At 36.1% G+C, this 20,616-nt stretch overlaps 1 protein-coding gene across 2 annotated transcripts in view; it reads right to left on the reverse strand.

Annotated features, from left to right (window-relative positions):
- Positions 1 to 20,340, reverse strand: part of LOC150106609 (membrane-associated guanylate kinase, WW and PDZ domain-containing protein 1-like) — a 494,883-nt gene extending 474,543 nt beyond the window's left edge. For both annotated transcript variants that reach the window (XM_090393225.1, XM_090393223.1), the window contains exon 1: positions 19,668 to 20,340. In XM_090393225.1, the coding sequence (XP_090249351.1) occupies positions 19,668 to 20,025 (358 nt within the window). In that variant the 5' untranslated portion in view covers positions 20,026 to 20,340. The remainder of the gene's footprint in view (positions 1 to 19,667) is intronic.
- Positions 20,341 to 20,616: the final 276 nt, after the last annotated feature.

Here is a 20,616-nt window from a genome sequence, read left to right on the forward strand (position 1 = left end):
GACGTGGGCCAAGACAGAATATCACTATGACCACTTCAGAAAATCTTCAAAGGAGATAGCCATCCATAATCTGCTTACTTAATGATATTAACAGTGGAAAGAATCCAATGAGCAGAAAGAAGGAAAAACTGTGCCAATGCACAAGGGAAGTAGACAATGGCTGCTAAGGGCTCATCCATAAATTACATAAATATTTAACACCTCTCTGTTCTCAGTCACAAATTAAAAACCTTCATTAAATGCTAGTTTCACAAAAAAAAAAAAGCAGATATTGTAATCCAAATTACATAAAATATGCTAAACAATACAGGTATAGGTTGTTATTAATATTACTGTAAGAATTTTATGGTATTAATATATAATAAAATATTTTAAATATTGATATAAAATATGCTTACTTGAGCCTCCATAGCTCAATATGGACAATGCCCTTTGGTTGGAACAATTCGGATCTTATCAAATCTTATCTAAAATGCATGGAAGAACCTTTATAAGGGCCTTTTAAGTGAAAATGAGTTAACCAGTGTCATTCAGGGTTGGCAAGGTTTTCCTCCTAGAAACTCAAATTTTCCATTCCAGAAAACTAACTGCCTATCATAGAGCTCCTTTATTCAATGAAGAAGTACTCACAAGCACCTCTAGCAACCTATTCCATTCATCCACACTGTCCAAACAAAAAAATTAATCCTTACATACTTGCTAATAATACCCTTACATAACTTCCAGTAGTGATCCCCCTTGTTCCCTCACTTTTTGTAATGCACTAAAAAATTTTCTTCTCAATCAATCTTATAAAATCCTTTTGGCAACTTATACATTGTATCATACTCCCTTTTTCTTGCCTATTAACCAATTTGTGAAACCACCAAACCTTCAATCTATCTTCAGAAGAAGCATGCCACAGGCCTACTACAATCTTGTTCGCTTGCCTCTGTAATCCTCTCTGCCACTTCCTCATCCCCAACAAACCCAGCAACCAAATCTGTGCAGAAATCCAGATGCAGTCATATCAAAGCCTTGATAATAACTTTTTCATCTCTCTATATCTCTATTTGTTACAGATACCAGCTACAGTCTGTAGTTTGTGGATAGCTGAACAGCCTGCAGATATGCAGGTTAGCTGTGAATATCCAATAATTATCATGTAGTAGTGGGGGGGGGGGGCAATACTGGATAATGCATGAGGGCTGGTCTATAAAATGCCACAGAAAATCAATAATAATACTAAACATGGTGAGTCACCACCATTAAAAAAAAATTGCTAAGATATTCCCCCTCTCTGTATTACTATTAGAGTGGAGAATAATTTCAGACTATAGAACCAAAATGACAAAGCCCAGTTGCTTCTAGAAAGGACTTCAGGGCACTATCCAGCAAAATAAAAAAATAATAATAAAAAAAAAACTCATTATAGTAAAACTAAAAACAAGAGGATGATGGATTGTTAATGTGGAACAACTTAAGCATATTAAAAGGAAAAACAATATAAGGATAGTGATATGATAGTTCAGTCTACATCGAACAGGAGCTAGTTGTTGAAAATTTTTTCACTTGATTATAAATTAAATTAAAAATGCAAAGAAATTATATTCTTGTTTAATCCTTTATTGAAGTGTAAGCAAACTACACTATCTACCAATAACTGTTTGGACACCCCTGTTATTTGAAATTATGGAATATTCCAGGTTTGCTAATAACAAAAACCAGTGTACAGGTAGTAGGAAGCAGTAGTTCATCGTAGTTTAATACAGGTGGTATGGCAACATGACGTGAACTCAGTGACTTCAAGAGATGTGTCATCGTGGGCCATCACATGGGTGGCATGTCCATACATGCCATTACCGCTCAACTGGAGCATCTGAAATCAACAGTTGGCAATGTGATCAACAAATGGAGACATTCTGACATCACTAGTGCAGGAAAACACCCAGGATGGCTGCCTAAAATGACTGACAGGGACAGGAGGATGTTAAAACAGGTAGCATGCAAAAACCTAGAGTGCGGGTAACACTATGGTGAGCACTAATACTGTACAAAAAGAACATCATTTACTCGGTTTCCCACGGAAGAGCAGAGGCACACAAGCCGAACATCACAACACCAACGAACAAGGTGGCCATCTGGCCTGGTGCAGAGTGTGTGAACTGAATAATTGACCAGTGGAAAATGGTACTCTGGAGCATTAAATCAAGGTTCACCTGTTTCCAGTCTGATGGCAGGGTGTGGGTGTGCAGGCAGCCTGGTGAACACTTGTTACCACAGTGTGTTGTACCCGCAGTAAAGTTTGGTAGTGGTGAAGTAATGGTGTGGGGGTGCATTCAGTTGGTTCAGCTGGTTTGGAGTGGGACCACTGGTCGTTGTCCATGGCTCCATGAAAGCAGCTCAGTACCTTGATATTCTTGATAATCAGTGCTGCCTACACTGTGGAGTTTTTATGGAATGGACCCATGTTACTATCAAGACGACAATACCCTAATCCACAAAACTGCAGCTGTTATGGAATGGTGTGAAGAGATGGGTTTTAAACGACTACCCTGGCTTGTGCAGAGTCCTGAACTCAGCACATCGAACACCTGTGGGACGAACTGGAGCAGCAATTGAGGTCTAGAGTAGAATGTCCTCAATCTGTTGCTAAATTCAGTGCTGCTTGATGGTGGAATGGAGACAAATTCCACTTGATGTCTGCTGCACATTGGTGGAAAGTCTCCCTCAAAGGTGCAGGAGGTGATCAAAGCCAAGGTGGACAAACCTGATATTAGGATTCACCTGCTGGTATCAACTGCAAATTGCTAAAGTGTCTGGACAATTATTGATAGATAATGTAATCTGCATGTACATAGTGGCTAATGACTTCACAATAATTGCCTTAGTATCCCATAATTCAAAGCACGCATTCTTTCAGGTGGATATAATGCTGTACATTATGGGAAGGGCCACTACCCAGACTGGTTTCAACCTTATTGAAGTCTCATCAGTGGGAGCCAGACAGGGCCGGCCATCTCAGGGGTGCAATGCACCCGGGCCCCACGATCAAGTGGGCACAGTCAGTACACATTTGCGGAAACGTATTATATTTCGAATGTGTTTGTTTTTGTTTTCCTGTGCCAAAATCATTTGCAGGTAAGAGGTTTTACAATATGTTTATTTCGAATCTTTTAATTTTTACCTTTGAAAATATTTTAGGGCCCCAAAAGGTTTCTTGCACCTGGGCCCCTTTATAGAGAAGGCCGGTCCTGGAACCAGATCTAGAAGTCTGGAACACACACTAACAAGACAAGAGAAAAAATTAGAATGAACATATGTTAAAGCAGCTAAAAATGTGAAAATTATGCTAGGTACACAATTCTGTAATGAGAATGGTGTTTGAATGGCTGACTTTGCAGCCAACAATTAGTAGCACATACTTTTCTCACAAGAAAAAAAGTGACATGGATTCACTTAACTTGTAGACCACCAATCAATGCAGGTTGTAATACCTGCCACTTCCTGGTATGCATTCAGAACAGGCAGCAAATATCTCTGGTCAAGAGAGAGGAAATATTGGGAAGTTATAAGATGAAAACATGCATCAGATTTACTAAGGCAACTTGAGAAATGGCCAGATTTACCAAATGACTAAGTCAGTGTATAACACACACACGAGAGAAGATCAAACAAATGATTACTATAACAGCAGAGCAAATTCTGGGATTTGATAAAAAATGAGCTGCTAAAAATGAGTGATATGAAGAATAATGTCGAGAAGAAAATAATACAATGAAGGAAATATAAACATTGTCAGAGGAAATAAAGAAAACAAAAGAAAAACAGAAAAAAGCTTTCAGAAAAGGATGAAATAAGAGCGAACATAGGTAGAACACTTAAAATCTTCTGAATTTACCACAAGACAAAGAAGATGAAACAGAAACTGAATTTGGAAATGAGTTAAATGGATGGTTGTTAAGGCAATCAAAGAATTCAAAAATAACAGGGCATCTGGATAGGACTTGATTACTGCTGAACTATTAAAGCATGGCAGGAAAAGTATGAACAGGAGGTGCATGCTCTTTTGAAAGAAATAAGCCAAAAGGAGGAAATGCTAAATAAATAGAATATGATGATTATACAATCCATCCAAAAGAAAAAAAAATAACAGAATGGACTGTTAAAACTACTAGGGCATTTCCTTTGTAAAGTCACCTACATAATCCTTTCAAAAATTATCACAGAGATTATCTGTGAAATATCAATGTGGATTCCAATGAAGGAGACCAACTATTTGGTATATATCCACAATACAGAATATTTTAGAGATGTTATGAATATAAAACCCAGCACCAACATTTCATTGACTTTGATCAGGCTTATGAGAGCATTCAAAGACACAAACTCTATAATATGGGAGTGTGCAGAATCCAGAAAAAGTTAGTTCAATCAGTGATGACTCTCAGTAGCACTGCAGCTCAAGTGCAGGGCAAACTGTCAGATTACTTCAGCATTAATAATGGTTTCAGACAAAGATATACAATCTACCCATTTGTTTAATCTTTTCCTGGACAAAGTCATCTTGAATATTGAAATAGCTCACATGGGACAATTTATGACAGGATTCTAAAAGTAATGACTTATGAGATGTATGCCTCATGGCTTACTGCAAAACAAGGCTGGAATTTCAAAGATTTCACTAGCTAGCTGAAGAAGCATGAAGAATAGGTCTGATCATGAGTGTAAGAAGGCTAAGTATGTAGGGTGTGATCAAAAAGTATGATAAATGTAGTTTGCAGCACTTGATCTATATGAGAGAAAGCAAAGTTGAGAGGAATCACATGATCTCATATCCATCTGTCAATCATATGATGAGTTTCAAGTTAATCAGTTTGCTCGCTTAATTGCAAAATACAGTTTTTGTAGACCTATGTTTCGCATCATTGTCATGAAAATTGAAAGCAGTGAACATGACTTCAGATCAATTTTTTTCAAAAACATCATAACAGAAGATGAATAATGAGGTACTATATGAGAGAAAGCAAAGTTGAGAGGAATCACATGATCTCATATCCATCTGTCAATCATATGATGAGTTTCAAGTTAATCAGTTTGCTCGCTTAATTGCAAAATACAGTTTTTGTAGACCTATGTTTTGCATCATTGTCATGAAAATTGAAAGCAGTGAACATGACTTCAAATCAATTTTTTTCAAAAACATCATAACAGAAGATGAATAATGAGCGTACGGTTATGATCCTCAGACCAAGATTCAGAGTTCACAATGGAAAACACAATTCACCTTGGCCAAAGAAGGCTCAGCAACTGAAATCTAATGTCAAAGTCCTCTTGATTGTCTTTTTTCTTATCTGCAGGAGGATTGTGCAAGTAGAGCATGCCTAGAGACACTACATTCAATTCTGAATATTATATAAAAAAAAAAGTATTGGAACATCTGTGGAATACTATACATCGAAAAAGGCCAAGAAGTGGGTGAATAGTTTCCATGCCATACATCTCAGCTGGACTAAAAAATTGTACACCTGAATCCACCATATTCACTAGATTTAGCACCCTGTGACTAGACTCTTTGAAAACAATCAAAAGTTGAAATCAATGATGAATGGAAAGTGTTTTGCATCAATACAAGATTTTGAAGTGGTCATGGCGACATGCCTAAAAGAACTAAAGAAAAATGACTGATGACTGGAAGAAAAAAGTGGCTGGAATGATGGGGAAAGTGTGTGGAAAGCCAAGGACTACTTTGAAGGAGATTAACCTAAATACAAATATAAATTTTCTTTAATTCTAACCTTCACCATACTTTTGATCACCTTGTATGATTAATACTAAGAAGGAATGAGAACAGAATGAAGATCAAAGCACAACTAACTGAGCACAAAGAAATACATAACAGCATCAATGTGTGAATGTATTCCAAAGGTCAAACAGCTGAATAAGGTAGGTGTAAAATGGAAGAATGGAGGATTAAGGATGAAATATGGAAAAAGAAGCATACGCTTTGGAGACAGCACGAAGTGAATAATGGTAATAACAGGTGCACGGAGAGTATAAAGAGCAGGCCAGGAGAGTGATTCAGTAAAGACAACAAAAGTGTAGTACAAGCAGAAATTAGCAAATCAGGCCAAGAAAATCCTTCATGAATTTTTTCAGTATGTGAGTAAAAATAAGAATGATTATGGTAAGATGATGTTAAAGGATGAAAGTGGGAGATTGGTGACTGCTGCAGAGGACAGAGTCAAGGTGTTGAGTGAGCAGTTCATCAGGGTGTTTCATTTTCAGTGTGAAATCAGAGGCTCAAGTGTAGAGAATGAAATGAGAGAAGACTAAATGGTGAATGAGCAAGAGGTACATGAGGAGTTAAGTAAACTAGATGTTAATAAGGCAACAGGACTTGAGGATGTCTTAAGGGAATGTTCGAAGGAGTTAGCATCAGCCTTGTCATACTTGTTTAACAAGAGTTTTGCAACAGCATAAGTTTCAAGGGACTGGAAGGAAGACAAAATTGTTCCACTTTACAAAGGTGGCAATAAGGCTAAGGTAAATTATAGGCTGATCTGTATATCTGGAGTTGTAGTTAAGGCATTCGAGAGGGTTGGCGAGATACTGGATACAAAAGTGGGTTGATAATAGTAGTATTGTTTGTGCTTATCAGAATGGGTTCGTTAAAGGGAGGTTGTGTTTTTACAAACTTGCTTATGCGCTACAACAAGGCGATGAATGGACAAGGAAATGCATACACAGTAGTATACTTAGATTTTGCAAAGGCTTTTGATAGATTGCCATGCCACAAGTTGGCCACTAAACTGAAGCAGACGAGACTGGATGATAATAGGTATCAGCAAGTTGTGTAATGGAGGGGAAAGGGGGGGACACTATCTCAAAGAAAAAATACTTTAAACTCAGTGTATCTGTATTCACCACAATGTCAAACAATGCATTCCACTGACCAACCACTCCAATTCAAAGAACCTATTCCTTATGCTCCTGCTCACACCCTCCTTATACAACTTCCAGATGTGTCCCCTTGTTCTACCCCTTTCCCCATCGTTTTGGGACCATTGTTATTTAATTTGTATATTAATGATACAAATCATTAATATAGGTTTGACTGTTGATATACAACTGTTTGCATATGATTAAAACTGAGGAGAGTGATGAGGAATCAAGCAGATGTTGTGGCCTTACAGGAGGACTTGCATAGATTATATGAGTGAGCAACAGTATGGAACTGTCAATTTAATATTACAAAGTGTAAGGTTCTGAAATTTGATATGCAAAATATACACTTGACAGGGAAATTCTGGAGGAAGTTGAGGAGATAAGAGACCTAGGAGTGATGGTGAACAAGGATCTGAATTTCAGAGCTCACACTGCACAAGTTGTGAAGACATCACATCTGATTATGGCAATGATGCAGAGGACCTTGACTTGTAGAAATAAAGGTTCTTGTTCCATTGTATAAGGCCTTGATCAGGCCTCTTATGGATTATTGTGCACAGATTTGGTTCCTGGGTTTTAATAGTGGTGAGGATATATTGGAAAGGGTCCAGAGAAGACTGACTAAGGTCGTAACTGGTGTTTGGGATGTGGGATATGAGGACAGACTGATTTGACATCAACAGTCAAACCTATCCCAGTTTGCAAAGCCCTGTGAATAGGAGGAAGAGCGGGGATATGATGGAGACATTTAAGTTGGTAGAGGGTTGTTATCGGGTTAATGTAGAAGAAATATTTTGTACGATGGGGAAAGGGGTAGAACAAGGGTGTCCCCTTGACACATCTGGAAGTTGCATAAGGAGGGTGTGAGCAGGAGCATAAGGAATAGGTTCTTTGCATGGAGTGGTTGGTCAGTGGAATGCATTGTCTGACATTGTGGTAAATACAGATACACTGAGTTTAAAGTATGGTTTGATGGGCTTTGTGTGTAGCAGTGTTTGCCTCCTGTGATGAGTCTCGACTCCATGGAGATCTGCTGTTAATAATAATTGTGGCTAACAGGTGCTACTACTTATTCCAGAATTTATTGAGATCCTCATTAGTATTCTGCAGATCTAAAATTCAAATTTATGGAACTATAAGATGACTTGTTATCAACGTACAGAACAGAGATACTTACGAAGACAGATTTAAATTCTCTGAATTCACAGGTTGGAGGATAAGGACCAAACAAAGAGCATTATGATATATATACACACACACACACGAAGTTAAGAGGAAGTCACCCTACAGACCTGCAAAGAAAATCTAGTGGCAAACCTCAGAGTAGATGAAAAGTTGGAAGACAGAGGAAGAGATGGTCAGATGAGGTTGAGGAGGAAACTGAGAATTAAGAGAATGGAGAAGGAACCCAAAAGACCAGTTAGTGCAGAAAATGAACTGTTCAGGCCAATATTCTGTAGGACTATTGTAGTGCCTCTACTTGTTAGTGCTCAACACCTAAGTGATCATATGAAATATCACTTTCTGCAATATGTACTTGGAACTTGAACTCACTACCCACCCTCACTCCAAAATCCCTAGCCTCATCCATTTCCTGCAGCCTACTTCTGTCAATGTAATACACAGCATGCAGTGTTTCCATCCTGAAGTTCTGCAGGATATGTATATCACCTCTAACCATTGCACATCGCCAGTTTTTGCATCAACAACCTTAATATTTCCAATATCAGTAATGCCATTAAAAACACAGACTTCTTCTTGAAGAATATTACAGGCTTAATTTCTAAGGTCAATTTTAGAAAGATAATATATGGCCTTCAAGAAGTATGGGTGAAGTAAATTATCATCTGTTTCTTACAGTTACTGAATGTCAAAAAAAGTGGTAGCTGTATAAAAATTTCTCTTTATTCCTTACTGTAAATCTATTTCTGAAATTCTTGAGAGTTCTGATATAAAAGATCACATAGTCTAAGATAAAAACTATTATGTTTACATTTCTCTACTAGTTCTGCATACCTTTTTTGTACACTTCTTTGGGAGACTTCAGTAAAATAAGAGATCTTTATGGTATCAAAGGCTTTCTACAAAAGGATTTGCAATTATTTGATTACAATCCTTTCTAAATCAAACAATGCTTGCACCCCAGAATAAAACTTGCTCTGAAAAAAAATTTTTTTTTATATTGATCCCATACAGCAGAAATAGAAAAACCTAGCACATCAGTATCATGTGTGGCCTGCAAGTAAGGATTGAGAAAGAAAAAATTTAATGACATTTTTCTAGAAGAGTTGAAAGTTTTAGCTGTTAAGAAACGCTTCATGGAGAAGCCTGTTGTGGAGGACAGAAGTAGATGGAAAAAAGAAGAGAAAGAGAAGCAGGTTCAGTGTGTCTGCAGCTGTACTAAAAAAGGGATGTTGGGCAGCTGCTGCTCTTATTTTAACAAGTGCAATAGAAAGTGCCAAAATCATGGTTGCTAATTCAATGGAGCAGTGTCCATGGAAGATATAGCTGAAACAGTGCAAGTGTGAGATATGAGTTGAAGTGAGTCATCTATCAGTCAAATGACTCCCTCTGGACAGTGTCAAAAAAAAAAAAGGGAGGGGGGAGCTTTAGATGCACCATCCCAAATCTGTCCATCCTTAGCATTCTCAAGGTGGGTGGATTTGGGATTTATAGAGAGAGAAGCTTGATGGGTGAAAAGTAGCATTTAAGACAAAAGAATGCCTAGTTTTATAGAGAATGAGGAAGATGTGATGTGCATATGCCAGGAGAGAGTCTGGAGGTAAATATCAGTATATGGAAAGATGTAATCCAGTCTAGTCTGGCAATTTGTGCATTACTAATGGTAAAGGTAAGTAAGCTGAGATCCCTTTTTCATAAGAAAAGGCAAATTGTATTTTGGTGGCACTGAAGGCAACAAAGTCATCCTCTTTATTGAATGAAGGTATGGATTTCAGTGTATAATTTAATTCTGATGTGAGGGAACTGCATGATTTGCAAACAGGAAGGATGAATGGAGTGTACTTGCCAATAAAACTGTGGAGATGATTGGTGGTCATTGAGAGTAAGTATTTATGCATAGGATAAAAAGTGTAGGTGATAGAGAGGAGTCCTGATGCAATCCTACATTGGTGGCAAAGCTGAAAGAGAGGGAGCCATCCACCATGACATGAAGCAAATAACCAGTTGCAGAGGGTAGAACGAAAGATGGCAGTTGAGCAAGGAGGACTTAATGCCAGATATGATTAAATGCTCTAGAAATGTCAAGAGCAACAGCACATTTCTCCAAACTTTCTATGGCATGTGACCAGTAGTGGGTGATATATAGGCTAAGAGGTCAGCCATGGATCTAAATGTAGTATAGGTGGAATCCATATTGGCAAATTAATTCTGATTAATCACTAACTAACTAGTTAATGCCTAGGTAACGGAAAAGATGATCATTGATTACTTTCTCCATTATTTTAGAGAGTATTGAGATGACTCAATAAAACACTGGTTTGATGGTAGATTTTTTTTTTTTTTTTTTTGAAGAGGTTAGATATGTGCTTGCTTCTATATATTAGAATAGTGCCAGTTATTAATTATAAAACACTGTAGAAATGATACAGAACAGGTGTTAGCTCTGGGCACAATGTTTTGAGACTGGAAGATTTTTTTTAGTTTTCAGTATGGTATGAAGCAATTTGCCTTGGTCTATGCAGGAGTTAGAGAAGAGCAATGCCAAGAGGTCAGCTTTACCTGGGTGCTGTAACAGTACTGCCATGTTGCATTAGGACACACAGCATGGTCAACCTGTTCTTTGGCAGTCAGATACATCTGTATTGTTATAACGATTAATAGTCCAATATACAAATATCCTACTGATCCTGAGTGTTTTCAGCATGTTGGAAATAACAGGTAGCTGCATTCCAACCTCATGAAGTGCTATTTCAGTTCTCATAATCTCCCTACTGCATGTTAACCCATACAGCTAAACTCTCTCTCTCTCTCTGATAAACAGAAGAATGTTGGCTAAACACAGTGCTACTATGTTTAGCAAACATTCTGTGGGCAGAGCAGAGATGTGCAGAAGTTGTAAGTTGCAACATTGTGAATATCTCAGATTAGTATAAGAGCAATAAATTTTTTCCTTTTCTTAAGAAAACTTAACACAATAAATTGGTATATACAGAGTATTAATTGTGAGAGACTTGCAGATGCAGTTACTATTACTCGTTGATTGTTCAACTGCTACCAGAGTTGTCCCACGTAGGAGTCTACAGAATTTATTGCATTTGATGAATTCTCTAAATTATCAAAACAGGAAGAACAATCCTAATTAAACAAGAGGGGCACAAAGGCCACGTCAGATATGTTACGGAAAATCAGATATGTCTGACCATGCCACCGATATTCATAGAATGACTGACAAGGAATTTTTTAACTATTAGATCTTTTCAAGTTAGAGCATAAAAGGAAGTTGAAAGAAGCTGGTGAGGCCATGAACTCTAATAACCTAAATAAACATGGATAGCCTCAAGATTTCTAGATCTTGTCACTTACTCCCCTCCACTGTTTAAATCTACAGTATGCATACAACTACTAGACCCTTCTGTCTTATTTCTCACAAAAAAGAACCATTTTCCCCCAGTATTATTTTTGATAACACTCAAATTTCTAGACAAGATGAGATTTCTCTTCATGGAATTACCCTGACATCAGGCCTCTCCTGGCATAAACACATCACAACCATTGCATCCTAAGCTTCCAAAAAACTAGGATTTCTCTTTCTCTCAAGACATTACTTAACCTCTAAACAGCTGTTAATCTTATACAAATCACAAATGCAATTCGCCAAGCTATCGAATACTGTTCTCACATTTGGAATGGGGCAACTAAAAGCTCCCTCAAAATGCTCGACTCAATACAGGGGAGAGCAATTAGACTGATTAATAACTCTCTCTTACCAACTCACTCCTCCCACTTTTGCACAGGCATTTGGTTTCTGCATTATGTGTATTCTATAAATATTTCCATGGCAAAAGTTCATCTGAAATAGCATCAATAATTCCCCTATTCAGCACTAACCCCTTTGGAATATGTACAGCTGCTGCTGCCCAACATTCCTTCACTGTACACCTTGAAACCCACAGAACAAGTTTCTTTTCCTCCTCCTTCATACCTGCTACTGCTGTACTGTTCCACAGTACAGCAGGTGATGTATTGTGATGTACTGTGGTACTGTGATGTATTTCCCAAGGAATACAATATACAGGCTTTTAAATAATATGTAAACAAGCTTCTCCTTTCCCAACCCACTACCCATATGTGGTACTAATGTAGTATAGGTTGATCAACCAACCTCTCGTGTATGGGTGCAACGTTTAAAAAAAATTTTTAAATGTATATATATATATATATATATATATAAAAAGACTTACTCATGTGCAATTTGTCTTTCAGTCATGAATGTGTGCTGAGAAAGAGTACATATTTTTGAAAGTTTTCTTGGAAATGTATCCATTTTAAAGCTACAAAAAAAAAACCCCATTACAAATGTCAACTTATTTAAACTATTAGTGAACTAAAACCGAAACCAGAACTGAAACAAAAACCAAAAACTTGACAAAAATTCGGCTTGTTTGGATTAATTTGTTTGCTACTGTATATGCCTATGCTAGGGTAAAACAAATCTTATTGTCGTAGGTACAAGATTTGAACACTTTTTTCCCATATAATGGGAAAAAGCGTTTATTGGCAGAAAGAGTTGCACTTATATTAATCTCTCTCTCTCTGGAGAATTTAATGAAATTTTGTCTTTAGGATCTCTATTAAAATTATCATTATTTGAGTTTTAGTTTCTATATGACCGTTTTCATGTTAAAAGTAAACAGAATAATTATATTTAAAACTGCCCAAGACCAGCTAACTTGGTTATGGCTGAGGAAGATCCTCCTCACGTCGGCGACAGGAATCGAACCAAGGACACTCCTTCCCCAGGCATATGGTTGCGAAGTGCAAAGCCACTAGGCTAATCGCGCAGTGCTTTCAGGTCAATGAAACTATACAAAAAATAGATCAATTAAAAAAGAGGAAAATACAGTTCTTCAAGAGTGCATCTTTTTATTTATTTTTTTTTTTTTTTGATAAAAGGCAATGTGACAAACAGAGAAAGATGATAATATATCAATGGCACTGATTTCTTTGGTCTTTCACAGTTCTAAATAAGTTAAAAGTTCAGCACAAATAATTCAGCTGTCTGCAGCTGATGCAAAACTGGGGAGGGATATAGTTGATAAAGGTGATGTAGATATCCTACAGGATGATGTAAATAAATTGGCAGTATGGACAAAGGACAATGGTTATCAATTCAATTTGCAAAATGTAAGCTAATGCACTTTGGGATGAAAAGAATATATATACTTTGTTTCATATTACTGGTACCCGATTACAGGAAATTGATGAGGCTAGAAATCTGGAGGTGATGGTGGATAAAGGTTTGAAATTCAGGGAACATATTACAAAAGTTGGCAAAATAGCCTTAAGCATTACTTGGATGTTGAAGAACACATTGACAAGTAAAGAAGGTTATTTGGGTTTCCTAGAGATCAGGAGGTGGTGGAAAAATTTCAGAGATGAGTGACCAATCTGGTGACAGGTCTGTGGAATGCTCCATATGAGGACAGGTTGAAGGTGTATGGATTTATTTCAGCGTTCAGTTGACAGGCAGACAAAAGGGAGGACATGACAGAAACTTATAAGATACTGAAGGAATTCTATAAGATTGACAAAAAAGAAATTTTTCAATACAGGAGGAGAACAAGGGTTCACCCCTAGAAGTTGTGTAAAAGTGTAGTTAGTAAAGGTGTGAGGAGTGTGTTTTTTGCTTGGAGAGTAGTGACCGAGTGGAATGGAATGTTGCCAGAGATAGTTGTGGGTGTCCCAACAGTGAATATCCCCTAAATTTCCCAACCATTTAAGGAGAGATATGACAGGTATTGTGTGAATAATGGTTAGTGTGGGTGTCCTGCAACAAGTCTTCTGACTCCATGGAGGCAACCATATAATAATAATTATTATTATACAGTTTTATATCTCTCCTTATAATATTAATATTATAAGGAGAGATATAACAGGTATTGTGTGAATAATGGTTAGTGTGGGTGTCCTGCAACAAGTCTTCTGACTCCATGGAGGCAACTGTATAATAATAATTATTATTATTATTATTATTATAAGGGTGTATAATTATTTTTATCATCTAATGCAACTGAGAATGCAGTTGACTTTTTGTGCTTCTTTTGTCTATTTCCAAATAAACTATATAAGATCTAATAATATACAATAATAAAATACCAGCCATACATAATAAGGTGATAACTTTAATCATACTAATCTAAATTAATAATTAATTATTAAATTTAAATTTTTATTAAATTTAGATTAAATGAGAAGCAAGTAAACAAGGTATGCCATTTGGGTTTCGTCATTATAGCCATCAAAGTAAAGTGCCCAAGACATCAAATTTAAATGTTTTCAAAAATATATTATGTGTGCTTCAGTACCACACTTACTCTGATAACTTCAAATTTATAAAAAAAGAAATTTTTTTTCTCAATTATAATTTAAAATAATTTTGCCATAAACATAAAATGAAAATAGTTCATATAATATATTTTTAGGTGAGAGATACTTCTTAAGCTGGTGTAGGATCAGTACATGGTTTACTGGAGGCCATAATGGCTTGAAAAAATTTCCACGATTATCAAATCCTTCACCCACCAATAGTTCTAAAATTGCACTGTAGGTTTACCTTTCTGTGAGATTCACATAAAAAATAAAATGTACATATTAAAAAAAAAAAAAATGGCATTTTATTATGCAAGAAATAATTGCATCTAAGTTTTTCAAATTAATCCTAAAATAATAATATTGTCACTTAACACAAGCAATGTATTTTACTCATTAAGTACTGTATATTTATCTGGATATAAGAAACCACATGAAATGCAAAGCAGTCACTTTTGGTTATAAAGGATTTCTCCTTATTTTCAATTGTTTTCTAATACTAATATAAAATACTTATCATAGTTATACCAGTACTGATTATAAAAGAACTTTGGCTATACCAGACCTCTGTGCTATTCCTCAACAGCAAATTTGCTTCAGATAGAACATTCATTATTATTACAGTAATCTCCATGGAGGTTACTGTAATTTTTATAACCTTTTGTAATTTGTACACTTTGCAACCTTTAAGGTTGAAACCAAGGCATAGTTTAATAAAGCGTGTTTTTCGTTAGGATTTTAAAATTGATTATGCATATCAGAGGTGACACATCAATCAGAGATGTATCAGGTGTTGATTGGGTTAGACATTATTAAGGCTGTAGGAATGGGTGACATATAACCACACATTCTTAAGGAATGTGCACAGCAATTAGCTATGCCCTTAACCTGGTTGTTTAATGAAAGTCTTGCAGTGAGTAGGGTTCCTAATAAGAAGAAAGAAGGCAAAATAGTACCACTCCATAAGAATGTTTCTAGGACAGAAGTTTCCAATTATAGACCAGTCATATAACTGCAATTGTAATCAAGGTGTTAGAGAGATTGGTTAGGAATAGAATGAAGGATTGGGTTGATGGACATAACATTCTTTATGATGGTCAGCATGAATTTGTAAAGGGTAGGTCTTGTTTTAACAATTTACTTGCATTTTATAAGGTAATGAGTGTGTTAGATAAGGGAGAAACATATACAGTGATATTCTTGGACTTTGCAAAAGAATTTGATAGATTACCACATGATAAGTTGGTGTACATGCTGCAGATGATGGGAATAAATAGCACACTGGTTAGATGGATCAGAGTTAGCTCTTTGAATGATACCAGCAAGTTGTGTATGATGGAGGAGTCTTTAAAAAAAAAAAAAGGTATATGTGTGTGGAGGGGGGGGATAACCAGTGGCATGCTCAGGGTTCTGTTCTTAGGCCCCTGCTATTTAACTTGTTTGTAAATGATATATCGTGTGGACTGATTGGGGATCTTCAGTTTGCTGATGATGCAAAGGTGGGAAGATAATATCAGGAAGATCTGAATAGACTTTTCACTTGGACAAAGTAGTGGGGGTTGTAGTTTTAATAAGTGCAAGTTTCTATTTCCACACTCAGTTTTAAATGAGTGAAATATAAGGCTTTGCACTATATTGACGAAGCTGTACTGCAGGAAGTGAATGAGATTCAAAATCTGGGAGTGACGGGTGATACTGAAGTTTAGAGGGCATATTGCAAGTGCTGCAAAGACTGCACATCATTGTGCTGCTATAATTAGAAGTGTTCTAACATGTATGGATAAGGAAATAAGGAAATGGTTGTGCCACTGTATAAAGCACTGGTATAATACAGATTACAACTGGACTATTGTGCTCAAATTTGGTCACCTGGTTTTCAATGTAATGTGGAAACACTGGAGAGGATCCAGAGACAAGTGACTAAGACAATATCAGGACTTTAGACTGCTGACTATGGAGAGAGATTAAAGAAATGTGGATTGCAGAGTTTGGTGGATAGAAAGAGAAGCGGTGACATGATAGACATATTTAAGTTAGTGAGAGGATTTTATCAGATTAATCCAGATGGGATTATAAAAAGAGTAGAAGGTGAGAGAGGAAAAACAAGAGGCCATACCTGGATGTAAGAGTGTGGTGAAGAGGGGGTGTGAGGAGTAAATTTTTACATGGAGAACTGTTTGTAAATGGAATGCATTACCAGAATGTTGTGAATGCAAATAGTGTTAAGGATTTTAAGATTCAGTATGACATATGTTGTTAGTTATATGAACCTCCCATGATGAGTCTGCTGACTCCATGGAGGGTGCAATAATAATAAATGACAATGTGTTGTTTGCTTAAGTATCTTATAGTAATATCAATAATATTCAAGTAAAAATCAGATCTATATATGATAGTGACTTGTATTATGTCCCCAAAAATAATTACAACAGCACAATAATTTGATAAATGATGTTTATTATTTATCAACAGTATGTCATAAAGCAATATGTCTTTTCTAGAAAAACAGGTGGCCAGCTTGATAGATGAACATGACCAATCCAAATAGGCCATTCAACACAACAAGGGACCATCATGGCAGTCTACAATGCAATCCTATCATGAAAAATCAATGTTTTCTGTTAATTTTAAACTGAATTTTTTTTTTATAAATGATTAATTAAGATGTGTTATAGGAAAAAAAACTGCATATTGTAAGATTTAAATGTGAAGTCTATTCTATTCTATTCCCTCAGCCATATAGCTGGTGGGGGTAGCTATATGCTACCATACTAGGGAAATGATTATGAGCAAGGTGGTTTCCCATTGCCTTCCTTGCAATAGTATATATATATATATATATATTACGACTGTAGCTGTGTGTGTTCACAGGACCAGTGTGCCTGTTTTGAGGGATGAAAAAACTGAGTTACCAGGAGGAAAATCCTCCACCTCCGTATGAGATCGGTTAACTCACTTTAGTCAAAAGAGACCAGATAAAGGTTCCTCATGCCACTGACGGGAATCGAACCCAGCTCTTTCTGACCAAAGGACTTTGTATATACTGACTGAGCTACAGAGGCTCCAAAATGTTGAAGAATGAAAAATAAATAACAAATTATTTTCTTATTTAAAAAAAAAAGTGTGTTTGCTCCATTTTAATAAATTGCTTTTCTATGCTGAGATGAATTCAATCCACCATATGAATAAAAATGGCCCAAAAATATATATATATAAATTGGCAAATCATTGCCATATAATATCAAATTGTAATTTGAATTTTACAATTTGAATTGAATTTTAGCATTCTGTATAATTAATTGTTACAAATCAGAAATTTAATAACTGTTGCTGATTGAATGTTTAGTTTTTCTGTACGTTAACTAAAGTTGACTAGCTCTTCTCCGGTGAGTCTGTCTGTATTTTGTGGGAAAAGGGGATATGAAAAACCTTACTGGGATCAGTTAACTCATGTCTGCTTGAAAAGTCCTTATAAATATTCCTCACATACCACAAGGGATTCAAAACCCAGATCTTTCCAATCAAACATGCCATTCTAACTATTTTGGGATTTACAAATGATGCAACAAATAAAATTTATATGAAGTTTTATTTTATGGATTTAATTCTGAAAATAATCTGAAATGTATTTCACTTCCATGTTGTATTTGTATTCCCTATAAGGCTAACTTTTTTTTCAGTATAACTATTACTGATAACACAGCAGTTACTAAAGTTTCTACTAATCATGAAATCACTGCTGCTAAATCTAAAACATTCTGTAAGTGAAGTGATGATGATGAAACTAAAAAGTAGTGAGTGTGCAAATAAGAAAATAAATGCTCCTATTATTAACATCAACTACTACAAAGCAAACAGTTATAGCATATGTTAGTCATACTAGGATGCTTGCATGACTGATGAAAATCCATAATATTGATTTCCTTTAGAAAGGTAACTAAATTCTTCATGCTGCAGATATAATCAACTTCACTGGAAGTTCACTGCATTCATCACTGGGTTTTAAATGAAACATCCCCAAGCCTGATTTGGTCTAGTTGCACAAATGGATAACATACCTACCTATTCTAGCCAGCAGACTGTGGATTTTCATCTCACAGTGAGCTGGACCTTTGTGAGTCTTTAGGCAATAGAAGATTTTCATTTCCCAGTATGCAACCATTGCCCTATTTATTAGAGGTCTGAAGTGCTAGAAAAGTACCATGTTTGGTCTAGATCAGAGCTCCTGAATTATCTAACCATCTGCTCACCTATGGTACCATACTTAATAGACTTTTGTGTGTAAGAATGACAAAAACATAATCTACTATAACCAAGGTTGGCTGGTGACACTGTTAATTTACTCATACAGATTCTTAAAGAGCAAGTTCTATCTTTGATTAAGTTTGACAGGCATAAAAATTATTATTCCTAGTTCTAAGAAACTGGTCAACAATTATGTAATGGACTGTAAACAAAATGGATGAAGTTAAAAGCATTCATGTTAAGACATTAATTCTACTGTTTGAAGTTCACTGATGAAATGATGATGAAAAGGAAATAGTGAGTGTGTAAACAAGAAAATTAATGTCCTGCCATTAATTTTCTTTGTGGCATTATTTGATTACTTATCCTGCTTAGATATATATTAATGCAAGATTTAAAAATTAAACAAATCTGCTTTCTGTCCTTATGTAGATTTTATAAATGCTTCTTTCAGGCTGAAAATCATAGTAAGGAAACTATGCAAATAATTATTATTCTTATAAAACTATTATTCTTAGAAAAGAACTTCATGTAGTCCCAGGACTGGCTATATGTGCATTTGCTACTCTATTTTCTTTTCATCAAGGTTAAACGATAATCTCTCATCCTAGTTATATTCTGGACATAGAATACACCATAGATAATGTAATTTTATGTGTAATGATACTGAGGAGGGGGATGGATGCACAGAGAGCTTAATACAACAGCAAGTAAAGTGAAGAGAACCATTCTATATTTCAATGAATTTATTGTGTCACTAAAAGTATAAATATTTTTATGATAAGCAATCATCCTAATTTAGTGTCAATCAAACTAGTCTGACATTATCAATACCATATCACGTATACGTCAAAGACTGTGTGTTTTATTTCAACTGATATGTCTGGAAACACCTAATTAAATACACGCGGAGCGTAATTGTAGATCAAACAAGTGAAACTTACCTCCACGTACAGCTCTAATACTAACAGGACTACCATTACGACAGCAATGGTTTAACCACGCCACGACGTCTCTTTGCGTAAATCCTGCAACTTTTTGTCCTTGTATCTCCAAAATGACATCACCTTCTTCAATTCGACCACTGAGGTAGGTGATTCGATCCTGAATAAGTTCTCCAAAGTACGCGAATTCTCCGTTGTCGGAACCACCTTCTACAGGAAGGTTAAGTGTTCCTTCTGGACCAATACACACTACACAGTCGTACACATTAACAACCCAGTGAGCTTTAACTCCCACAGCAAAATCTTTCCCGTTCGTGATCGGAGTGACAGGTCTTTTAAGAGACGATTTCGACATCATTCACAACCATCCGTCACGGAGAATGCCACGTCGGGTGCATTTAACATCTAGCATTATTGTAATGATCACACCCTTTCCGATAAGTCTTAGATCGGGAGTTAGGCTTAACGAAAACAATCCAATGGTCATAAGCAAACATCCTTACAGTTTTCAAGCACAATGCGACAGTGAACTATCTATGTTGCGATATAAATTATGAGCGCGGCTCTTGGACAGCGATTGCTTCATCCTTTTGGAAGACATACTTTACACAAATTACCTGATATTTTCCTTCGCGCAAAGGTATTAACAAACAGGGCTAAAACTTTAATTAAATTCGCACTAGCACTCATACCATTCATAGTATCGTACAACGTCAGCACCTGCTGCGGTAAATTCAAACCCTATCACGGAGTATAGTCGCTCGCCAACCATTCAGTTTCTTATGGCGCATGCGTACAAATTTTTCAACGTTTCTCTAAAAATATACAACTGAAATGAAGATGTATATTGGAATTGGCTTCAGTTGTTACCTTTCATCCCACCTTTCGCGTGAAATTAAAACAACTGATCGAGGAAGATATGGAAGAAATAAAAATATATATATCGAAT

The sequence above is a fragment of the Typopeltis vanoorti genome, chromosome 5 (genome assembly GCF_054136105.1).
Source record: "Typopeltis vanoorti isolate ZY-2024b chromosome 5, IOZ_Tvanoo_1.0, whole genome shotgun sequence".
NCBI classification, from domain to species: domain Eukaryota; kingdom Metazoa; phylum Arthropoda; class Arachnida; order Uropygi; family Thelyphonidae; genus Typopeltis; species Typopeltis vanoorti.